The sequence below is a fragment of the Lepisma saccharinum genome, unplaced genomic scaffold (assembly GCF_977018435.1).
Source record: "Lepisma saccharinum unplaced genomic scaffold, izLepSacc3.1 HAP1_SCAFFOLD_483, whole genome shotgun sequence".
NCBI classification, from domain to species: Eukaryota; Metazoa; Arthropoda; class Insecta; order Zygentoma; family Lepismatidae; genus Lepisma; species Lepisma saccharinum.
In genome coordinates this window covers 41,454-60,292 of record NW_028143172.1, presented here as the reverse complement: position 1 = coordinate 60,292, position 18,839 = coordinate 41,454, and the positions used below count along the sequence as shown (strand labels likewise).

The window sequence follows — 18,839 nt, the reverse complement described above, 5'->3', positions numbered from 1 at the left end:
CATCATCACCTTGTGATCAAAGGGTCCCAGGTTCGATACCCAGTGGAGGCACATGGGACAGCAGTTAGGAAGACTAAGAAAACCAGGAATTGCGAGAGAAGCGAGCAAGAAAATTTTACGGAAGTATTTTTATAAAAGTGAAGCTGTGGGCGGTAATAAAAATTGTAATTCTTTACATCTATGGAGAAAAATTCAAGTAGAATTCATGCATAGGAATTTCCGGTGAGTAGCCACCTTGCTATATATGTCTAAGGATATCATGTAACAAATTTTATCCCAATCTGACATGGTTGGGTGGACACTTTTGGAGAATCTGCTGGCACAACACAGAAATTACATGAATCATAATCTACAAGCAATAAGGTCCAATTTTGAACCTTAGTACTGCCATGCTCATTTTCAATCCTTGTACTAAAATTTTCTTCACCTACCTATCTGCAGGATCTGCCATTTCGCCTTCCACCTCATCAGGATTCTCTACAGAATACTTCATGTCTTTATCTTCACTTAAAATTAATTCACCATTGTCACTGTCCTCAGATGGCATTTTTTTAACAAGTTGTCCATGATAACATGGATAAAATCCTTCACTTTTATGAACATTTTGCCCACTAGGAACTTCCTGATTTCTGCCTTTAAATTGAATCCAACTATCACCACTCACATTTTCCACTTTACAAACTGAAGTTTCTTTCATGTACTCACTCGATAGTTTGCTGTCAACAGAAGCATCCTCTATGCACTCATTAGATTGTTTGATGTCAACACAAGCATCCTGTATGCACTGATTAGATGGTTTGATGTCAACAGAGATATCAACATCAGGAGGTTCCTTGAAGGATTCTGTTTCAGTCTTGACACATGACTCATCCGGAAGCCACACATTCTCCAGAGATGTTTGTTCACAAATGAATGGATTGGCACTTTCTGATTCAGACTTTATGAGCACTTTCATAGGAGAGAAACCTGTGCCAGACACTTGAAGAGCCACATTTTCTTCACAATCATCAGACCAGGATGGAGAAGCCTTCTGAAAGACAATCACAAGCAGTGTGGATTAAAAATGATGATGTTTAATTTAAATGTCTTTTTTACTTCTTATAAAAAAATAATCAGATTTTTTTTATTTATGAGGCTCAGTCAATAAATAACGAGGCAGAGGATATTTCACAGTACTTACGTAACGTCCCTCAGAAGTAGTGCCTTCCACTGTTAGGCATTTATCCCATTGTGACACCAGTCACAAAATGGCATGCTCGTAGAACTCCTTTGGCTGCTGTTGGAACCAACTGGACACGTACTCCTTGACGTCATCGTCCAACTGAAACTGTTGTCTCCGCAGCATTTTCTTTTTTGAGCTCACCGAAGATGTGGAAGTCACGCGGGGACAGATCTGGACTTCCCACTTGCATTTTTTCTGGCATTCCTTTGAGGAGGAATGAGAGGAAACAAGATGGCACCAGTTGAGTCGGTCGAATCCTGTGTAGCTCTTTCAAAAAATCGTGTGATCACCGATATTAGGTGTGTTAAATGTAGAAGAACTGTTCGAAATGGTATCTTATGCAATTTGTGGAACCATTTTTAGATGCGTAGGTATAAGTGACAACGAGTTGGCAAGTGAGGGAACTGAATGGATGTGTCCGAGGTGTGTAGGTCTACAGTCCAATATGGCCGTTACACATGTGGCGAGTGCACAGAGAGGTGGTAAGGGGGAAGAAGGAACTCTTCTGGAGATAATATCTGTGCTGATATTGAAACATTGTAGGGTGAGAATGTGCTGTTAAATAAAAACCTGGAGGCATGTGACCTGCAGTTGGGCAAGGGATTATCTTGTGGTTTAGTGGTATCAAGGGCTGAACTGTGGCAAATTGTTTCACATGGGAAGAGAATACACTCTATGAGCCAGAAGAGGAATCACATAATGGGTGATGGTGTTGTTATTAGTGATAATAGGTATGCAGTCTTGGGCAGAGAGGAGGATACATAAGGGGACCAGGTTGGTGAACCAGGGCTCACTGGGAAAGTTGAAATAGGTGAAGTGCAACCTAACCTACAAAGAAATAAGAATAAAGGAATGGGCAGGATCAAGATATACTCTGATAGTCATGGGCGTGGTTTATCTTCAATGCTAACTTCTTCAAAATGTGCTGATAATCTAAAAATTGAAAGTGTTGTGAAACCAGGTGCAACTTTTGAACAGGTGGTAGGGAACAAAGAATATTCAGAATTATCATCTGATGACTTTGCCATATTAATTGGTGGATAAAATGATGTAAGCAAAGATCGAACATTTGATGCTGTAGCTACACTGCGAAAGACTTTGGGGAGGCTGACTCACACAAATGTGATTGTAGTAAATGTTCCACACTGCCATGATCTCAGAAGCTGGTCTATTGTCAATAAAGAAGTAGAGAAAGCTAATAGCATGTACAGTAATGTATGTAAAAATTTGAAAATGTAACAGTTATTAATAGTTCCAAACTTGCTAGACAAATGCATACCAGGCATGGCCAACATTTGAATGCAAATGGAAAATTGGAATTGTGTAAAATTATACACAGGATTATTCAGGATAGGCTAATTGTTAGACAACATATGAATATTGCTGTAACTGATCATACGGAGCAGGGAAACCTGTAATAGTGGCCAAGTGTAATACTAGTGAAACTTGGCCTATATCTATATCTACAAACCAATCTAACTTATATATGCCTAACAATATCATCAGTAAACCCAAATGTATCACTTCTTCATATTCTTAACAATCAGGTGTTAATTTTGGTTTTGAGAATGTTCATGGGGAAGTTAGAGCATGTTGTTCTAACTCTCACACTCCATTGGATTTAAAGATAGGTTATCTCAATATACAGGGATTCGGCAAAGAACATGAAATTTATTAATGATTTTGCTAATGGAAATAGTTTTGATGCTGTTTGTCTAAGTGAGGATTTGTGTTATAAAAGTGAAATTTCCTTCGAAACACTAGATGACTTCTATCTGTTTAACAGTTATAGTAGGGAAAAATTCAACAAGGTGTAGTGTCTATATATATATAAAAAATGCATTTGTACATGCTAGTCATAAGTTAGGTTTTGAATTCCTCTGTAGTGAATTAAACTTTGAAGCCACATGTTAATTTATTAGAGACCTGAAACTAGTAGATCACCAAATGGGAATCCTACTCTTTTTCTTTAAAAACTTGAGGAAATGTTACATTTATCAGTAAGTCTCAATGGAAACACTTTAGTATTGTAATTGGTGTGATCTAAACTCTCATTTTGATGTAACAGAAGATAAACAAAGTGTAACTGGATTTAAAAATCTGCTCAGGCAGTTTAACTTTTAACTATATGAATAATAAACACACTAGGGGTTCAGCATGACTGGATAATATATTTACAAATATAAAAACATCTCGTATAACATGTGATGTAACTGTATTTGCATACTCAGATCATGATTCTCCTTGGCTAAAAATACATAACTTAAAACCGTGTGATTGTAACTGTAAGGAATCTAAAATAGAGATCTCAAGACCAATAACGGATGATAAAATATTAAACTTCAGGAACTTGCTCTGTAATATAAACTGGCTAGATCTGTTAAGTAAACCTCTAGTCCTTGGATACAGAACACACATTGGCTGATGTAACATTTGAAAAGTTTCTAACAGTATTGTTAGATATTGATGATAGGGGTATTCCCCAGAAAAAGTGTAAAGTTAGTCTCAAAGTTAATAAGAAGAAAATACCAAAAATAATGCTGGTTGGTCAGTATGAAATGTAGGGTTTTATTATACTTAGATTTGTTTAAGAGGGATAAGATAGATCTGGCTAAATCAATCTACCTGAGGGCAAGAAAGGAATACAAATGGGCTATAAATGAATCAAAGAAATTGTATAATCTAACTAATATTAAGGCATCCAGGAATAAATGCAAGACTGCCTGGAAATTAATTAATTTGATTGCCAAATACAGCAAAAAAGATGTTATAGAAATCTCCCCTAATGACTTTAATAAGTTTTGTATTAATTCTGTTGAGGAAATTCGTAACAACATTGTACGACCCTCTGAAACAGTATCCGACTTACTTGAACAGTATAGCATAAGACAATCTGAAATAACATTTGTTTTTTCTGAAATAACTCCAGAGATAATTATAATGTTGTGCACACCATCAGATAGTGTAGATATCTATGATACGTATATCCAGTAATCTTGTGAAAAAAATCATACATTGTATAATTCTTCCACTGACCTTTTGTATAAATATGTGTCTTAGGGAAGGAACTTTTCCAAATGTGTTGAAATTATCAAGTGTTGTACCAATTTATAAAAAAGGTGAGAAAAATTGTTTAGCCAGCTACCGTCCCATCTCACTGACTCCAGCATTTTCAAAAGTTTTAGAATCAATTATGCATTCTCAATTATGCAATTACTTGGACCATAATAACTTAATTTGCAAATCAAAGTTTGGTTTCAGGAAGGGTAAGTTAACAGTTGATGCCATGGACTCTTTAGTCAAAAATGTACTTAAGGCTTTCAAAACTAAGGACTTTGCTCAGGCTTCTTTCTGTGACCTGAGCAGGGCTTTTTTGTGTAGAGAACACTTCACTTTTAAAAAAGATCACATACTACTGCATTGGTGGTACAGATCTTAAACTATTTCATTCATACCTTCAGAACCGTAAACAAATTGTCTACATAGGAATGGAGAGGTCAAATGTGGTGTACCTCACGGTTCGGTTCTTGGACCTTTATTGTTTGCTCTCATGATGAATGATTTACAATTTTGTGTCACTGCTCACACAATACTGTATGCAGATGATACTACCTTCTTTAATGCCAGCTCTGACTTTAACACTATTAAAGCCATAACTGATAATACCCTGTATCAATCTTCTTTATGGTTCAGAGCTAATGGTTTTTGCTGAATGAAAGTAAAACCCAGCACATGTTTTTCAGTCTTAGAGACATCCCGATTGATAATAGCTCAGACAATGTGAAATTTCTAGGTATTGTCATTGATAATAAATTATCATGGGAGCCACATATTAAATACATAACTGCCAAGCTCTCCAGGGTCATATATTTCTTAAGGAATCTAAACAGTCATGTACCTAAAGATTACATAAGATCAGCTTACTTTGCTTTCTATCAAAGCATTATTTCATATGGAATTTTACTTTGGGGGAACTGCAGTTATGTACAAGAAATTTTAATACTGCAGAAAAAAGACATGAGAATAATTACCAACTCACACAAATTAGTTCATTGTAAACCACTGTTCATTAAGTTAAAATTTATGACTGTGATAAATCTATATATTTACACAGTGTTGTTGTATGTAAAAAAAAATTGCCACAACTACAAAGTAGAAAAGATGCACATTCATATACTACAAGAAACAGCAGGGGTATAAATATACCCTATCCTAGACTCTCAAAATCCCTGAACAGTTATAAAACATATTACAATGGTGCATTTTACTCACTATCAATTCAAATAAAAATATATAAATAACTCTGAAAAACTAAATATGCTGACCAAGGCAGTAATTTATTTTATTAAAAACATAAACTAAACGTAACGTTTCAACCTTCTAGCAAGGTCTTCTTCAGACTCTGTATCAAGTACAAAAGTAACAAGATACAAAAACAGGGCATTATATATACACAAACATTACTCCCTCCAGACTATTTAGAAAGTTGTTTGGAACTTTCTAGCAGTTGACTTTCACTTTCCAACTTTACTTTCACCTAAAAGGCTAAAGGCAATTACTTCCATATAGAATGTGGTTGGACTTTTAATCTCACGCTCTTTTCCCTTCATTTTTCTTCCTTCTCCTCCCCTCTTTCTCTCTTGTCCTTTCCACTCTTTCTAACATCTTCTTCCATTCTTTGATTAACTTCAATCCCCCATTCCAGTTCATTGTGTCTTCTTCACCTCTCTTCTCTATTTCCTTGGCTTCCTTCCATTTTCTCACTAGCATTCTCTTCTCCCTTCCTATCTGCTTAGCCTCATCCCACTCTATGTCATGTCCTGTTTCTCTCGTGTGTTTAAATATTGCATTTCTTTCTCTCTTAAGTCGTACATCATCCCTATGTTGTTTCAACCTGTCTTTCAGCCTCTTTTTCGTTTCTCCTATGTACACACTCTGACATTCTTTACATTTCACTTCGTAGATAATCCCTTCCTCTTCCTCTTCTATGTTTTCCTTTTTCTTGTTTGCATTCCTCGCTATTCCTAAGATGCTTCTCCCTCCCTTCCTGTAAGTTTTAATTCCCGCTTTCTTAAGCACTTTGCATATCTTTTCTGTGGTCTTCCCCATACTCCTTATTCCAAACCTTCTCTCTTTTTCTTTCTCTTCCTCTTTGTCTTTCTCTTCCAATTCTTCCCTGCCCGTTTTCTTCCTTCTTCTGTTTATGTCCAGTCTATCCTGCTTCTCATAGCCATTCTTTTCCAGCTGTTTCCATAGGCTATTTATTTTGCCTTCTTTTTCACATTCTTTCATGCATATTTTCTTGATTCTGTCCTCCATATTCTTTATAAAATTTATTTTATTTATAAGAGATGTGAAGAAGACACAATGAACTGGAATGGGGGATTGAAGTTAAACAAAGAATGGAAGAAGATGTTAGAAAGAGTGGAAAGGACAAGAGAGAAAGAGGGGAGGAGAAGGAAGAAAAATGAAGGGAAAAGAGCGTGAGATTAAAAGTCCAACCACATTCTATATGGAAGTAATTGCCTTTAGCCTTTTAGGTGAAAGTAAAGTTGGAAAGTGAAAGTCAACTGCTAGAAAGTTCCAAACAACTTTCTAAATAGTCTGGAGGGAGTAATGTTTGTGTATATATAATGCCCTGTTTTTGTATCTTGTTACTTTTGTACTTGATACAGAGTCTGAAGAAGACCTTGCTAGAAGGTTGAAACGTTACGTTTAGTTTATGTTTTTAATAAAATAAATTACTGCCTTGGTCAGCATATTTAGTTTTTCATAATCATGGAAACAAGGCTTAATGGTGTTATAATAAATAACTCACGTGAGTGAGTACTCACTCACGTAAGTTATTTATACATTTTTATTTAAACAGTTATGCTATTTAATAAGCTACCTCTTGATGTGACAAACATGCCTATGAATGTATTTATGCATAAGTGTATGCCTGGTTAGTTGCTACTCCATTGTACTCAAGAATTTTTTGAAATTAAAAATATTGTATTCTAGTGCAACTTAAACATAAAAGGGGTTATAATTAATATATTTTACATGTATTTTGTTCTTGATGTTGTCTATTGCTGTACAAGCTTAATGACAAAAAAATATTATTATTATTATTTGTTGTGTTGGTTGTGTGTGGTTTAGCATTGTCATGCAATAGGGAAGATTGGTATTTTGCCCAGGTTTTTTCCAGGTGGGTTTTTCATTATTATTTTTTTCAGATAAAACCCGGGCAAAACTGGGTTTTATTATTTTTTTTCAGGTTATATTTAAAATATATAAAAAAATTAAATACATTTTTCCCCTAGTAGTAATGTATCATAACATTCAATTTGTATTGCTTTACACCCGGTCCCAACTCTCTCTGGAGCAAGCAAACAAAAACAAGTCTCTGCACAAGTAGTAAAGTTAGATGGCTCCATCAATGAACATGAGAGAGAGAGAGAAATGGATTGCCTGGAAAGGAGTAAGCGACTGCAGTTACCAGCCTTCACAGCAGCATGTACTGCTTTGCTCTGCCCACTCTATTTCCTTCCCTTTTCTGATGCTAAGCACACCCTTGCTCCAGAGGGAATAGTTATTTAATATTTCTGTTCTAAAATATTTGTCCAACAACTTGATTCAACTCTTCCTGGATGGTGTAATAGTTAATGCTGTTGCTTTGTGATCAGTTTTCAGGGTCGCATTCCCAGAGGAGGCACATACTTTGGTGTATCCAATAATCAAATTAACGGGGGTGGGGGGTACAGAATATGTCATTACCAGTGTTTTCTTTCTTTCTGGTAGTCAACAACGGTACTCTACACTGCCACCTGATTATAGGTGAGGACTAATAACATTTTACTCTAAGATGAAAAATGCCTAGGATGCCAGAGGTCCTGGGTTCGAATCCCAAACTGGGCATGGATATTCTTTGTATGTCCCTTCATCAATTTCATCGTATCACTAGTTTTCATCTTTGCAATTAGCCAAATGTGGCAGAAAAGAGGAGAAAAATAAAGCAAATCAATCGATCGACCAGTGAAACAACAAACAAGAGAAATCCATATGTATGTATATGTGTGTGTGTGTGTGTACTTGGATGCATCATCGTTTATGAACATGACACAAATTTGAGTAGTTGTTTCGATGAACACATTAACAAACAACACGGTAACATAACATAACAACTTTAATAATGCAGGAATTTTCTTAGGTTTGCTACCTTCTTCCTCCATAATGATACTCAAATTTAGATGTTAAATTACATGTTTTTCAAGGTTATGCACATTTTCAGTTAATACCATTAGTAAATATTTCATTCTGAACTTCGCCAGTCCCTGTGGTAGAGTAGTTAGAACATCGTGCTACAATGCCAAGGGTCCTGGGTTCAAATCCAGGTCTGGGCATGGATGTTTGTGAGTTTCCATTCATCAATTTCATCACATCATCACTCATCCCTATCTTTGCAAATTAGCCAAAGTTGCACAAAAAGCAAAGTAAAATAAACCAAATCAATCAATCAAATCCATTCTGAACTTCAGTTTATGAAACAAATTATTTTGCGAATGTAGTGTTGTACATATGTTGGAATGAATTATGCTACAAACACAGTTTTTCTAATTTATTTCATATGCCATAGACCATAAAATAATCCAAAAATACTATGTAACACAATGTTTTAAATCTGCTTCAAAACAGTTTGTTCACAGTTGTGTTTGCCCATTATTTTTTGGACTTTTCAAGCATAGATACCTCCTCCATGTATTAACCATGCCAAATTATAAGTTTGTCGTTTTTAATTGTCTGGCTGATTTCATCCAAATGGAATAATTTATACATCTTCCAAATATCTGGCTAGCATTAATGCTGAATAAGAAAGGGAACGAGTAATTACTCCTGCTTGATCGAGAGAACTTGCAAATGCAATCATACCAAAATGTGAACACCTTCCGTAAGTTGGCTTTATTCCAACTACTCCACAATAAGCTTTCAAATGCTATAAGAATGGCAATTCTCATGATCTATTATTAATTCACCCAAATAGTATAAATGATAATCATATTGGTAAGGCTAAGGTTAGGGTAAAAACTAAGTGACTTGATCTAGTAAATACATAGGGGAGTAATCCTATTGAATTATTAAATAAAATTATTGAAAATATACTAATAAATATTAGAGTTCTTCTTTGGTGATTAATTATTCCTAAAAATGTTTTGAATTCTTCATGTAATTTTACTATTATTGTGTTATATAACATAGAGGTCCGTGACTGTATGAATCAAAATGGAGTTGGGATTATTAATAATCCCAAGAATGTTCTTATTCAATTTAGTGATAAATGTACAACCTTGGTGACAATGAAGTTCGACCAGAAAGGAATACGTGATTAAATGCACAGAGGCATAGGCGGTGGAATGGGTGACCTGCAGAAGTGACGCATGTGTGTAAGAGGAGGCGTGTGAGCAGGCAAGAATTGTGATCCCAGCATGTTGGACCCAAGGTCACGTAAAGAACGAAAACAGGGAACTCTACGCGTGACATTGAACTTCGACCAGGCACCAGACCCATACGGAAATTCCAGATAGTGGCGCATTCGACGGAAGCATGACGTCACGGACACGATAAGGGAGTCCGCCGTATATAAGCGCATGCTGTGCACCGAAGAACCGCAGTGCATCATCACCATGGCCAGGGGCAAACCTATTGACAACACCGTGAGGAGAAGAGTGGTGGAGTTGCAACGGGATGGACTCAGTGAACGAGAAATAGGGTGCCAACTGAACTTACCCAAGTCAACCGTCCACTGCATCATCAAACACCACCAAAATACGGGTACTACAGAGCCAGGTAAGGCCCCCCGGTCGAAAATGCCTGCTGAGCGTGCGTGACCTACGGATATTTAGGCGAATATTCTGTGGCCGAATTACGAGTGTGGACCCGAGAACGCTTTCGCATTGAAATGTCAACCAGAACCATTCGCCGTTACCTACAGCGATGCGGTTACCGAGTGTACAAGGCAAAACGTAAACCCTTCCTTTCCATGTTGAACAAAGGCAATCAACTACGGTGGGCACGAATGTACCGGGGATGGACATTTCGGCAGTGGAACAGGGTTTTGTGGACAGACGAATCCATTTTCAATGTTGTGTACGGGAAAATATGGAAAACAGTCATTTGTCGGATGGAGGAACAGAATGAAGCAAAATGTTATGCATGTCAGGTACAGAAACCTGTGTCAGTGATGGTATGGGGATGCATGACGGCATCTGAGGTTGGCCCACTACACGTCTGTGAGGGCATTGTGAATGCACACGCCTATACACGCATACTGGAGCGGCATCTTCCCACAGTGCGAAGGCACCTGTTCCACAGGCGACGTCTCATCTTTCAACATGACAATGCCAGGCCTCATACAGCGCGGCTGACAAGAGAATGGTTGACTTGCCATCACGTGCGAACTCTGCCATGGCCACCATCGAGTCCCGACCTCTCGCCCATTGAGAATGTGTGCAACAGAGGGGACCCACGACAGTGGCTGCTCTTATCGCCTGCCTGCCTGCAGGAGGAATGGCACCGCATCCATGTGGAATACCTTGAACGACTCATCCGCAGCATGCCCCGACGCATTGCCACAGTTATTCGCCGACGGGGCGGCATCACACCATGGTAAACAGGATCCCCTCTAACAGTGGTCGAACTTCAATGTCACGTGTAGATGGACGAAAACGTTTTATTTTGTGTGGACACCATACATTGCTGCGTTGCAGCGGAAATTTATGTTTTCCTTTGTTCCATGTAGCCTGCTGAATAAAATATGTTCAGCATATGCATGTGTTCTCCTTCTTTCACAACGCACTCCTATATTTGTGACTGGTCGAACTTCATTGTCACTAAGGTTGTATAATTGATGATGTTGGGTCGAATGACGAGAATAATCTTGTTATCATTTTCAGTATTTAATTTTTGGTTTATTTTCTATTTTAAAATTGTTATTATTTAATAATTTATTATAATTATAGTAGTTAATAATTATAAATAGAAAATAAATTAATATAAATGTTGTAAATAGAATAATTCAGTTTAACGGATATATCTGTGGGATAAAAAAGTATCCATAACGATAATTTAGGTTTGACACTCCTATGTTATGTATTAACTAACTCTTTTCATTAGAAGTAGTTGTTATATTACTATTTTGTGGTTTAAGAGACCATTACTTACTTTTCAGTCATCTAATGATTGTTGTATAATTTTTATTAATTAATAAAAGATTTGTGAGTTGTAGTTTCAATAATAATTGGTATAAATCTATGATTAGATCCACAAATTTCTGAACATTGTCCAAAAATAGACCAATTCGATAATGTTTACTCCTGCTTGGTTAAGCCGTCCAGGAGTGGCATCTATTTTAATTCCTATGGATGGCATGGCTCATGAATGTAATACATCTGCAGATGTAGTTAGTACTCGAATATCTATATTAATTGGTAATACTGTTCGGTTATCCACATCTAATAATTGAAATGAGACTATTGTTATTTCATTTATCGGGGTCATGTATGAATCAAATTCTGCTTTTATAAAATCGGAGTATTCATAGCTTCAGTATCATTGATGCCCAATAGTTTTTAGGGTTAATGAAGGTTGATTAATTTCATCTAATAAGTATAATAAACGTAGTGAGGGTAGTGCAATAAAAACTAGGGTAATTGCTGACATAATTGTTGATATTGTTTCTAGCACTTGTCCTTCTAAAAGTATTCGGTTTTTTACTTTATTATTAAATAATGATGTTATTAGATATCCTACTAATACTGTAATTATAATTAAAATTAATATTGTGTGGTCATGGAAGAATATTATTTGTTCTATTAGTGGAGAGGATCTATCTTGTAGTCCTATTTGATTTCAGGTTGCCACTTTTAAGTAAGGGTAATCCTTATATTTGAAGCTTAAATTCAATGCACTTCTCTGCCACCTTAAAAATTAGTTGTTAATAAGTAGTATCGGAAGTTCTGAGTATGTATGCTCGGAAGGAGGTGATATTTGATATCATTCAATTGATGATGCTTGTTGTAGGTTAAATAATGTTGGTCGAGCACTTCTTATACCCTCTCAGGTAATAAAAATTATAATAATTACTGCTGTAAATGATAAGATTGATCCTAATCTTGATACAATATTTCATATTGTATATGCATCTGGATAATCCGAGTATCGTCGTGGTATTCCTCTTAATCCTAGAAAATGTTGTGGAAAAAATGTTAAGTTGACTCCAATAAATTGAATTTTAAATCAATCTGGGTTTATTATTACTCCTTTAAATAGTGGAAACCAATGTACTAGTCCTGCTATAATAGCAAATATTACTCCTATAGATAATACATAATAAAAATGTGCTACAACATAATATGTATCGTGTAGTACAATGTCTAATGATGAATTTGCTAGTACTACTCCTGTCAATCCTCCTATTGTAAATAAGAAAATAAATCCAAATGCTCATAATATTGATGGGGAGTAATTAATTGGTGTTCCCTGGAGTGTGACAATTCATCTAAATACTTTAATTCCTGTTGGTACAGCAATGATTATTGTAGCTGCAGTAAAGTATGCTCGCATGTCAACATCTATTCCTACAGTAAATATATGATGTGCCCATACAATAAATCCTAGAAATCCGATTGCTATTATTGCATAAATTATTCCAAGAACTCCAAATGTTTCTTTTTTACCTCTTTCTTGAGTTACAATATGTGAAATTATTCCAAATCCTGGTAAAATTAGAATATATACTTCTGGATGTCCAAAGAAGCAGAATAGATGTTGATATAAGATAGGATCTCCACCACCAGATGGATCAAAAAATGAGGTGTTTAAATTTCTATCTGTTAGTGGTATGGTGATTGCTCCTGCTAGAACTGGTAGTGATAATAATAGGAGAACTGCAGTAATTACTACTGATCATACAAATAATGGCACTCGTTCTATAGATATTCCTATAGTTCGTATATTAATTACTGTTGTAATAAAATTTACTGCCCCTAGAATAGAGGAGACTCCTGCTAAATGTAATGAAAAAATTGATAGATCTACAAAGGCTCCGGCATGTGCAATTCCTGCAGATAGGGGAGGATACACTGTTCAGCCAGTTCCTGCACCACTTTCTACAACTCTTCCTGATAATAGCAGAGTTAATGAAGGTGGTAGTAGTAAAAATCTTATATTATTTAATCGTGGGAAGGCTATGTCGGGGGCCCCAATTATTAGAGGTACTAATCAATTTCCAAATCCTCCAATTATGATAGGTATTACTATCATACAGTATTATGAAGATGCATGACTTACATGGGTATAGAGCTCCTAACCAGACATAAATAACATTTTGCTGCATAGGAAAGCAACCCATTAGGATGAGAAATGACAAAAATCATTTAAAGTGTGTTCCAAGTTAATTATGCCACAATTAATGACATTTCAATAAAATGTACTCAATTCTCCCTTGTAATGTTTATACATGCAAAAATTGATTGTATCAATTGATTGTCACAGTTGAAACTATGATCTGCCACTATCATTTCCACTCACATAAGGAAGTAACTGATAACCAAAATGTTCCCACATTTAAAAATTATAAGCTTTATTAAACTATGCTACATCAATAAATGCAAAGGTTTTATCTAAAAATTTGTGATACTTTTTCTATTTTGTTTCTTAGATATATAAAAGTCCATTTCTAGCATGATTTGAGGAAAATAGCCTGAAAAAACTCACTGTGACTTGTACTACATTCATCATTTTTAGTATTTAAAGCTCTGCTAAGACTTTTCTTTACAAGTTTTCCAAAAAATTTTGACAATTGTAGAACCTCACAAGTATTTAAAGCAATAATTTACAACATTTTCTTAAAAAAACTACACATTTTGTGTCTTTTTTGGTAGGTTTTTCTAAAAAAAAATGCATGGGGAAAACTGGGATGGGCCCACCTGGGCCAACCCTGGCAATTGGACATTCCGAGACCCATTGAGTGCACACTTTACAAAACATCAAGGTGTCCTTGATGATTGTGTGGGCAGTACCATGATGCCAAAATGTCATCCACTCATACATGACGGTCTGTCTTGATGAGTTCATCCACCTGCATAACATGCTGGTCTGTGACACACTTTGGTGCCCCACTCCACATGTCCTTCGCCAAAGAGTTTGTTCCACTCCTGCATGGGACATACAGTGCAACACATATACCCATATATTATTTCCATTCGTCGATGGATTTCACGACCCCCTACACCTTCCGCTGTCAAGAAACACGCAACACCCACATTGCTCCTCTTTGGATGCCTCCATTACGCGTCAAGAGTCAAACATGGAATTACTGGACATGGTCGCTGCTCAGTTAGCAGCCTTTGCGCATACCTTGCCAGACACGTAACGCCATCCGGCGGGAATACATGTGTGAATCAGTTTTGTCACACCTGCACCTTCATTTCAGGTCCATCGACCCATTTCTAACTACCATAGTTTTGGTGTAATATCCTCTGCCTCATTATTTATTGACTGAGCCTAAAAAATCACAGGTTGTTAAAAAAAAACACACAAACTTCTGCACACTGCATGTTTTAAGACTTTCTAAAACAAAGGGGATGTGAGGTTTGATACACCCTAGTGGATACAGGGACAAAGAAAATTGGCTATAACCAGATGTAGCAACTCTTTTGAATGTCAATTGTGGCGTACACTATAGTAAACTCCCCCATGCATATTGCATTGTGCCATTAAGACTGTCATTAAGACACATTTAGGGGAACGGGATGTGGGGGATAGAGCTACACACATTCTCGATCTTGGTTCACAATGTAGGTGATGTGATCAGCACAATTCTCCAGCTGCCTTTACCCCAAGGTACCTATATATTTGAGTCTGGGTGATCTGACCTCAGATCACTCACCTTGGCATGAGACATGCTCTATGGTTTCAGTAAAAAGACAGATCGGCAGAGACTTGAATAGACAGGCAGAATACTTGAAATAATACAGAAGACAGTCAGCATGTTCCAATGGAGCAATCTAATATAACAGTGGTAAATAATTCTTTGGTCCATTTTGTCCATGCTGTATCTGAATGCTGCTCCAATTAAGAAAATCATTACAAGCTATGCATTTACAGTGTAACTTAGAATAAATATTCCTCAGAACGTAGTAGCTAAAGAGGTAAACTAAACTAAACTTGAACTTGGGGTTCCAGTGTATGTGTGATCCGATTTTGTTATGTAAAATATACAACAGCTAAGAAATAACTTCTATGACTGGTTATTAAATGATAAAATGCAGTGTTTTGATCTTCTGAACAAAGGTTTCCATCAGGGATGTTATACAGAGTGTCCGAAAAGTCACGCAACCCGGTGTTTACGACCGAATAACAGAATAGCGAAACGGAATGAGAAGAAATGCTTTCTGCCAAGAGAATGTCCTGTATATTGGGAAAATTTAGAGAGACAAACATATGTAAGAACATGCATGTTTTAATAATAAATAAGCAAAGTGTTGCCAAAGGGCGGAAAAAAAATATTTGCAAATCGTGTGTATTGATGCACAGAACTCATTGAGGTAAATTATTGCAACATTTCACCATACCAAGGAACAATTTGAATGGCCATCTATTGAATTTGACAGAAAAAGAACTTTGACGAAGTTTCAAAAACATTGCAGAGGGGAATAAATGGGCTGTTCCAAAAATCGATGTTTTCACAATATTACGCAGGACACTGGCAACACTGTTGCTGTCAAGTGTCACTAACAGATGTGCTTCACCTCAGGCTATCACACTAAGGCACTTATTATTATTAAGGCACTAATGACAAAGGAGAAAGTTGGTTATTCTCCAACATATGCAATAAATTACATACACCTTGCAACCCTGAAATGTGCTTTCAATTGGATAGGTATGTCAACAGCCAAAATTCCAGGCATTGGTCGACAGAAAAACCACATCAGTAGCATGAACTACCCTTGCACTCTCCGAAAATCGGTATATGGTGTGGAATATCGCGACGTTGTATTGTGGGACCATTATTCTTTGAGACAACAGTGGATGCTGCTGTGTACGGGGATCTCATAATGCAATTTGTTGCTCTCCTGAAAGAAGATGAACGTGATGTTTGGCTACAACAACTTGCCATACATCTAATGAATCTCTTCGTATGCTGAGATAATTTTTTGGTGATCGTCTCATATCCAAGGATTTATGGCCCAGTCGCTCGCCCGATTTAACATCTTGAGATTTTTTTCTGTGGGGTTACTTAAAAGGGAAAGTATACCAAACGGGACCCAGAACATTGGAGGAGCTGAAACAAAACATTACACAGGAAATTAATAATATCGGTGCTGCAACCCTCAGGAAGGTATCTGAGAACATGATCAAGCGAACCAACTTATGTATCCAAGAAAATGGTGGACACTTCAAACATTTGCTTTAATTTGTAGTGATACCCACATTTCAGGGTTGCAAGGTGTATGTAATTTATTGCATATGTTCGAGAATAACCAACTTTCTCCTTCGTCGTTAAAAGTGCCTTAGTGTGATAGCCTGAGGTGAAACACATCTGTTAGTGACATGTGACACCAACAGTGTTGCCAGTGTCCTGCGTAATATTGTGAAAACATCGATTTTTGGAACAGGCCACTTAATCCCTTCTGCAATGTTTTTGAAACTTCGTCAAAGTTCTTTTTCTGTCAAATTCAAAAGATGGCCATCCAAATTGTTCGTTGGTATTGTGAAATGTTGCAATAATTTACCTCAGTGAGTTCTGTGCATCAATATACACGAGTTGCAAATATTTTTTTTCCACCTTTGGCAACACTTTGCTTATTTATTATTAAAACATGCATGTTCTTACATATGTTTGTCTCTCTAAATTTTCCCAATATACAGGGTATTCTCTTGGCAGAAAGCGTTTCTTCTCATTCCATTTCGCTATTACATTATACGGTCGTAAACACCGGGTTGCGTGACTTTTCGGATAGACTGTGTATACGTATATAAAAAAAACTACGTGTTTATTATTACCCACTCTAGGTACATCTTCCATTACTAGTATTTTATTATGATGAGTGCATTAACATAGACATTTATCAAGAATGTATGGTAAAATATAATGAACACATGCAACTCTTGCACATTACGTAACTCAATTGAAATTTAAATATATTTTTAAACATGGCAATATCTTGTTCTGTAGATATATTCCATTCCTCATGTAGTTTTACAATGAGGTCCATGCCACTCACAAAATTGATTTGCTGTGCCAAACAGGAGAGGATAGTGTAATATGAAACAATTTCATTCACAAGAACCCTGATACTCACAGTGGTTCTTCAAGAAAGTATACATGATTACATTATTATTATTATAGTAACAGCAGCTGTAAAAATAATACTTTTTCATTTCTTAGAAATACATCTATTACCACCCCAAGAGCAAATAAGGGTTGACTGTATTTTTTAGTACATCACAACTCCTTCAAGTAAAAAATAGTAACTTTACCTCAAAGCCCATCTCCCTTCTCTGCTTCTCTTCTGCAGATGATGGGTTTTCATTCAGAAGGTTTTCCGACTCAGAAGACATGTTATGGAAGTCCTGCAAGATTGTCTGGCTTGTCTATGCATGGATAGCACACAAACTTTGGAAAAACTGTCAACCTCTGAAACCTAGAATGAAGAAAACTGAAGTCATAAGTAGGGTAGGGTTGGGACATGGGTATTTAAACACTGGGTAGCTAAATAAAATTTGGGTAAATGCAGGGTATTTATGAAAATTATAGTCATCTACCAAGAACCACCATAGCTCAGTTCGTAGAGCATCTGACTATCACTCGGAAGACCTAAGCTCATCCCGGGGCAGGTGATCTGCACAAGGGAAAATTTTCCCTGTTTCTGCATGGCTCTGAGGTTCACCCAGACTCATATAAATCACTACCTGTAGGGTAAAGGCAGGATGCTAATCAACATCACAACTATGGCTATGATCAAGAATATGTGGAGCTCTATACCTCCACACACCCCATGTGCCTTCACATCATGTGTGCACAACAAACAGGGATACCTTGGCCTTTTTTTTTTTAGTTACCTACCTCAAAAGTAGATATTTATTACAAATTAAATGTTCCCTTTATATTTTGTCTTGAGACAAAAATATAAACATTCCTCTTTGCAATTGTTACAGTTGAACATCTGGATTCCCTACCAAACCTGTAAAATTTATTGTAAACTGCATTTTTAAATTATACAAAGCTTTGTATATATCTATTCCTATTATATTTCGGTCATTCCAGTTATATATTACATATCCTCACTTTCCTAGCTACATTCACATCTCTTACTCAGTAAATGTTTTCTCTATTTCAACCTTACATATTACCACCTCTCACCCTCCCACAAATATAATTAACAATCTAAAGAGTCTGTGTGATTAAAGGCCAACACACACATCTCTGCTGCAGTGCAGATCACAATTTTCATTTCATCTCCCTGCCTCTTAGCATCACATGTTCTATCCTGCTCGCCAACCTTTGCCATTGTTGCCGATTGTCATTCTATTCCTGGACACACTCGTGCAAACATAACTGAAAACAATTGAATAG

The 18,839-nt window shown here is 36.5% G+C and overlaps 1 protein-coding gene across 1 annotated transcript in view; it reads right to left on the bottom strand.

Annotated features, from left to right (window-relative positions):
* LOC145982948 (uncharacterized) overlaps positions 1-17,824 on the bottom strand; it is a 58,147-nt gene extending 40,323 nt beyond the window's left edge. Inside the window, exons 1-3 of the mRNA XM_083116239.1 lie at positions 17,744-17,824; positions 884-1,030; positions 432-784 (exon numbers count right to left, since the gene is read on the bottom strand). Of these exons, the coding sequence (XP_082972365.1) occupies positions 432-784; positions 884-1,030; positions 17,744-17,824 (581 nt within the window). The remainder of the gene's footprint in view (positions 1-431; positions 785-883; positions 1,031-17,743) is intronic.
* Between the last annotated feature and the right edge of the window lie 1,015 nt (positions 17,825-18,839).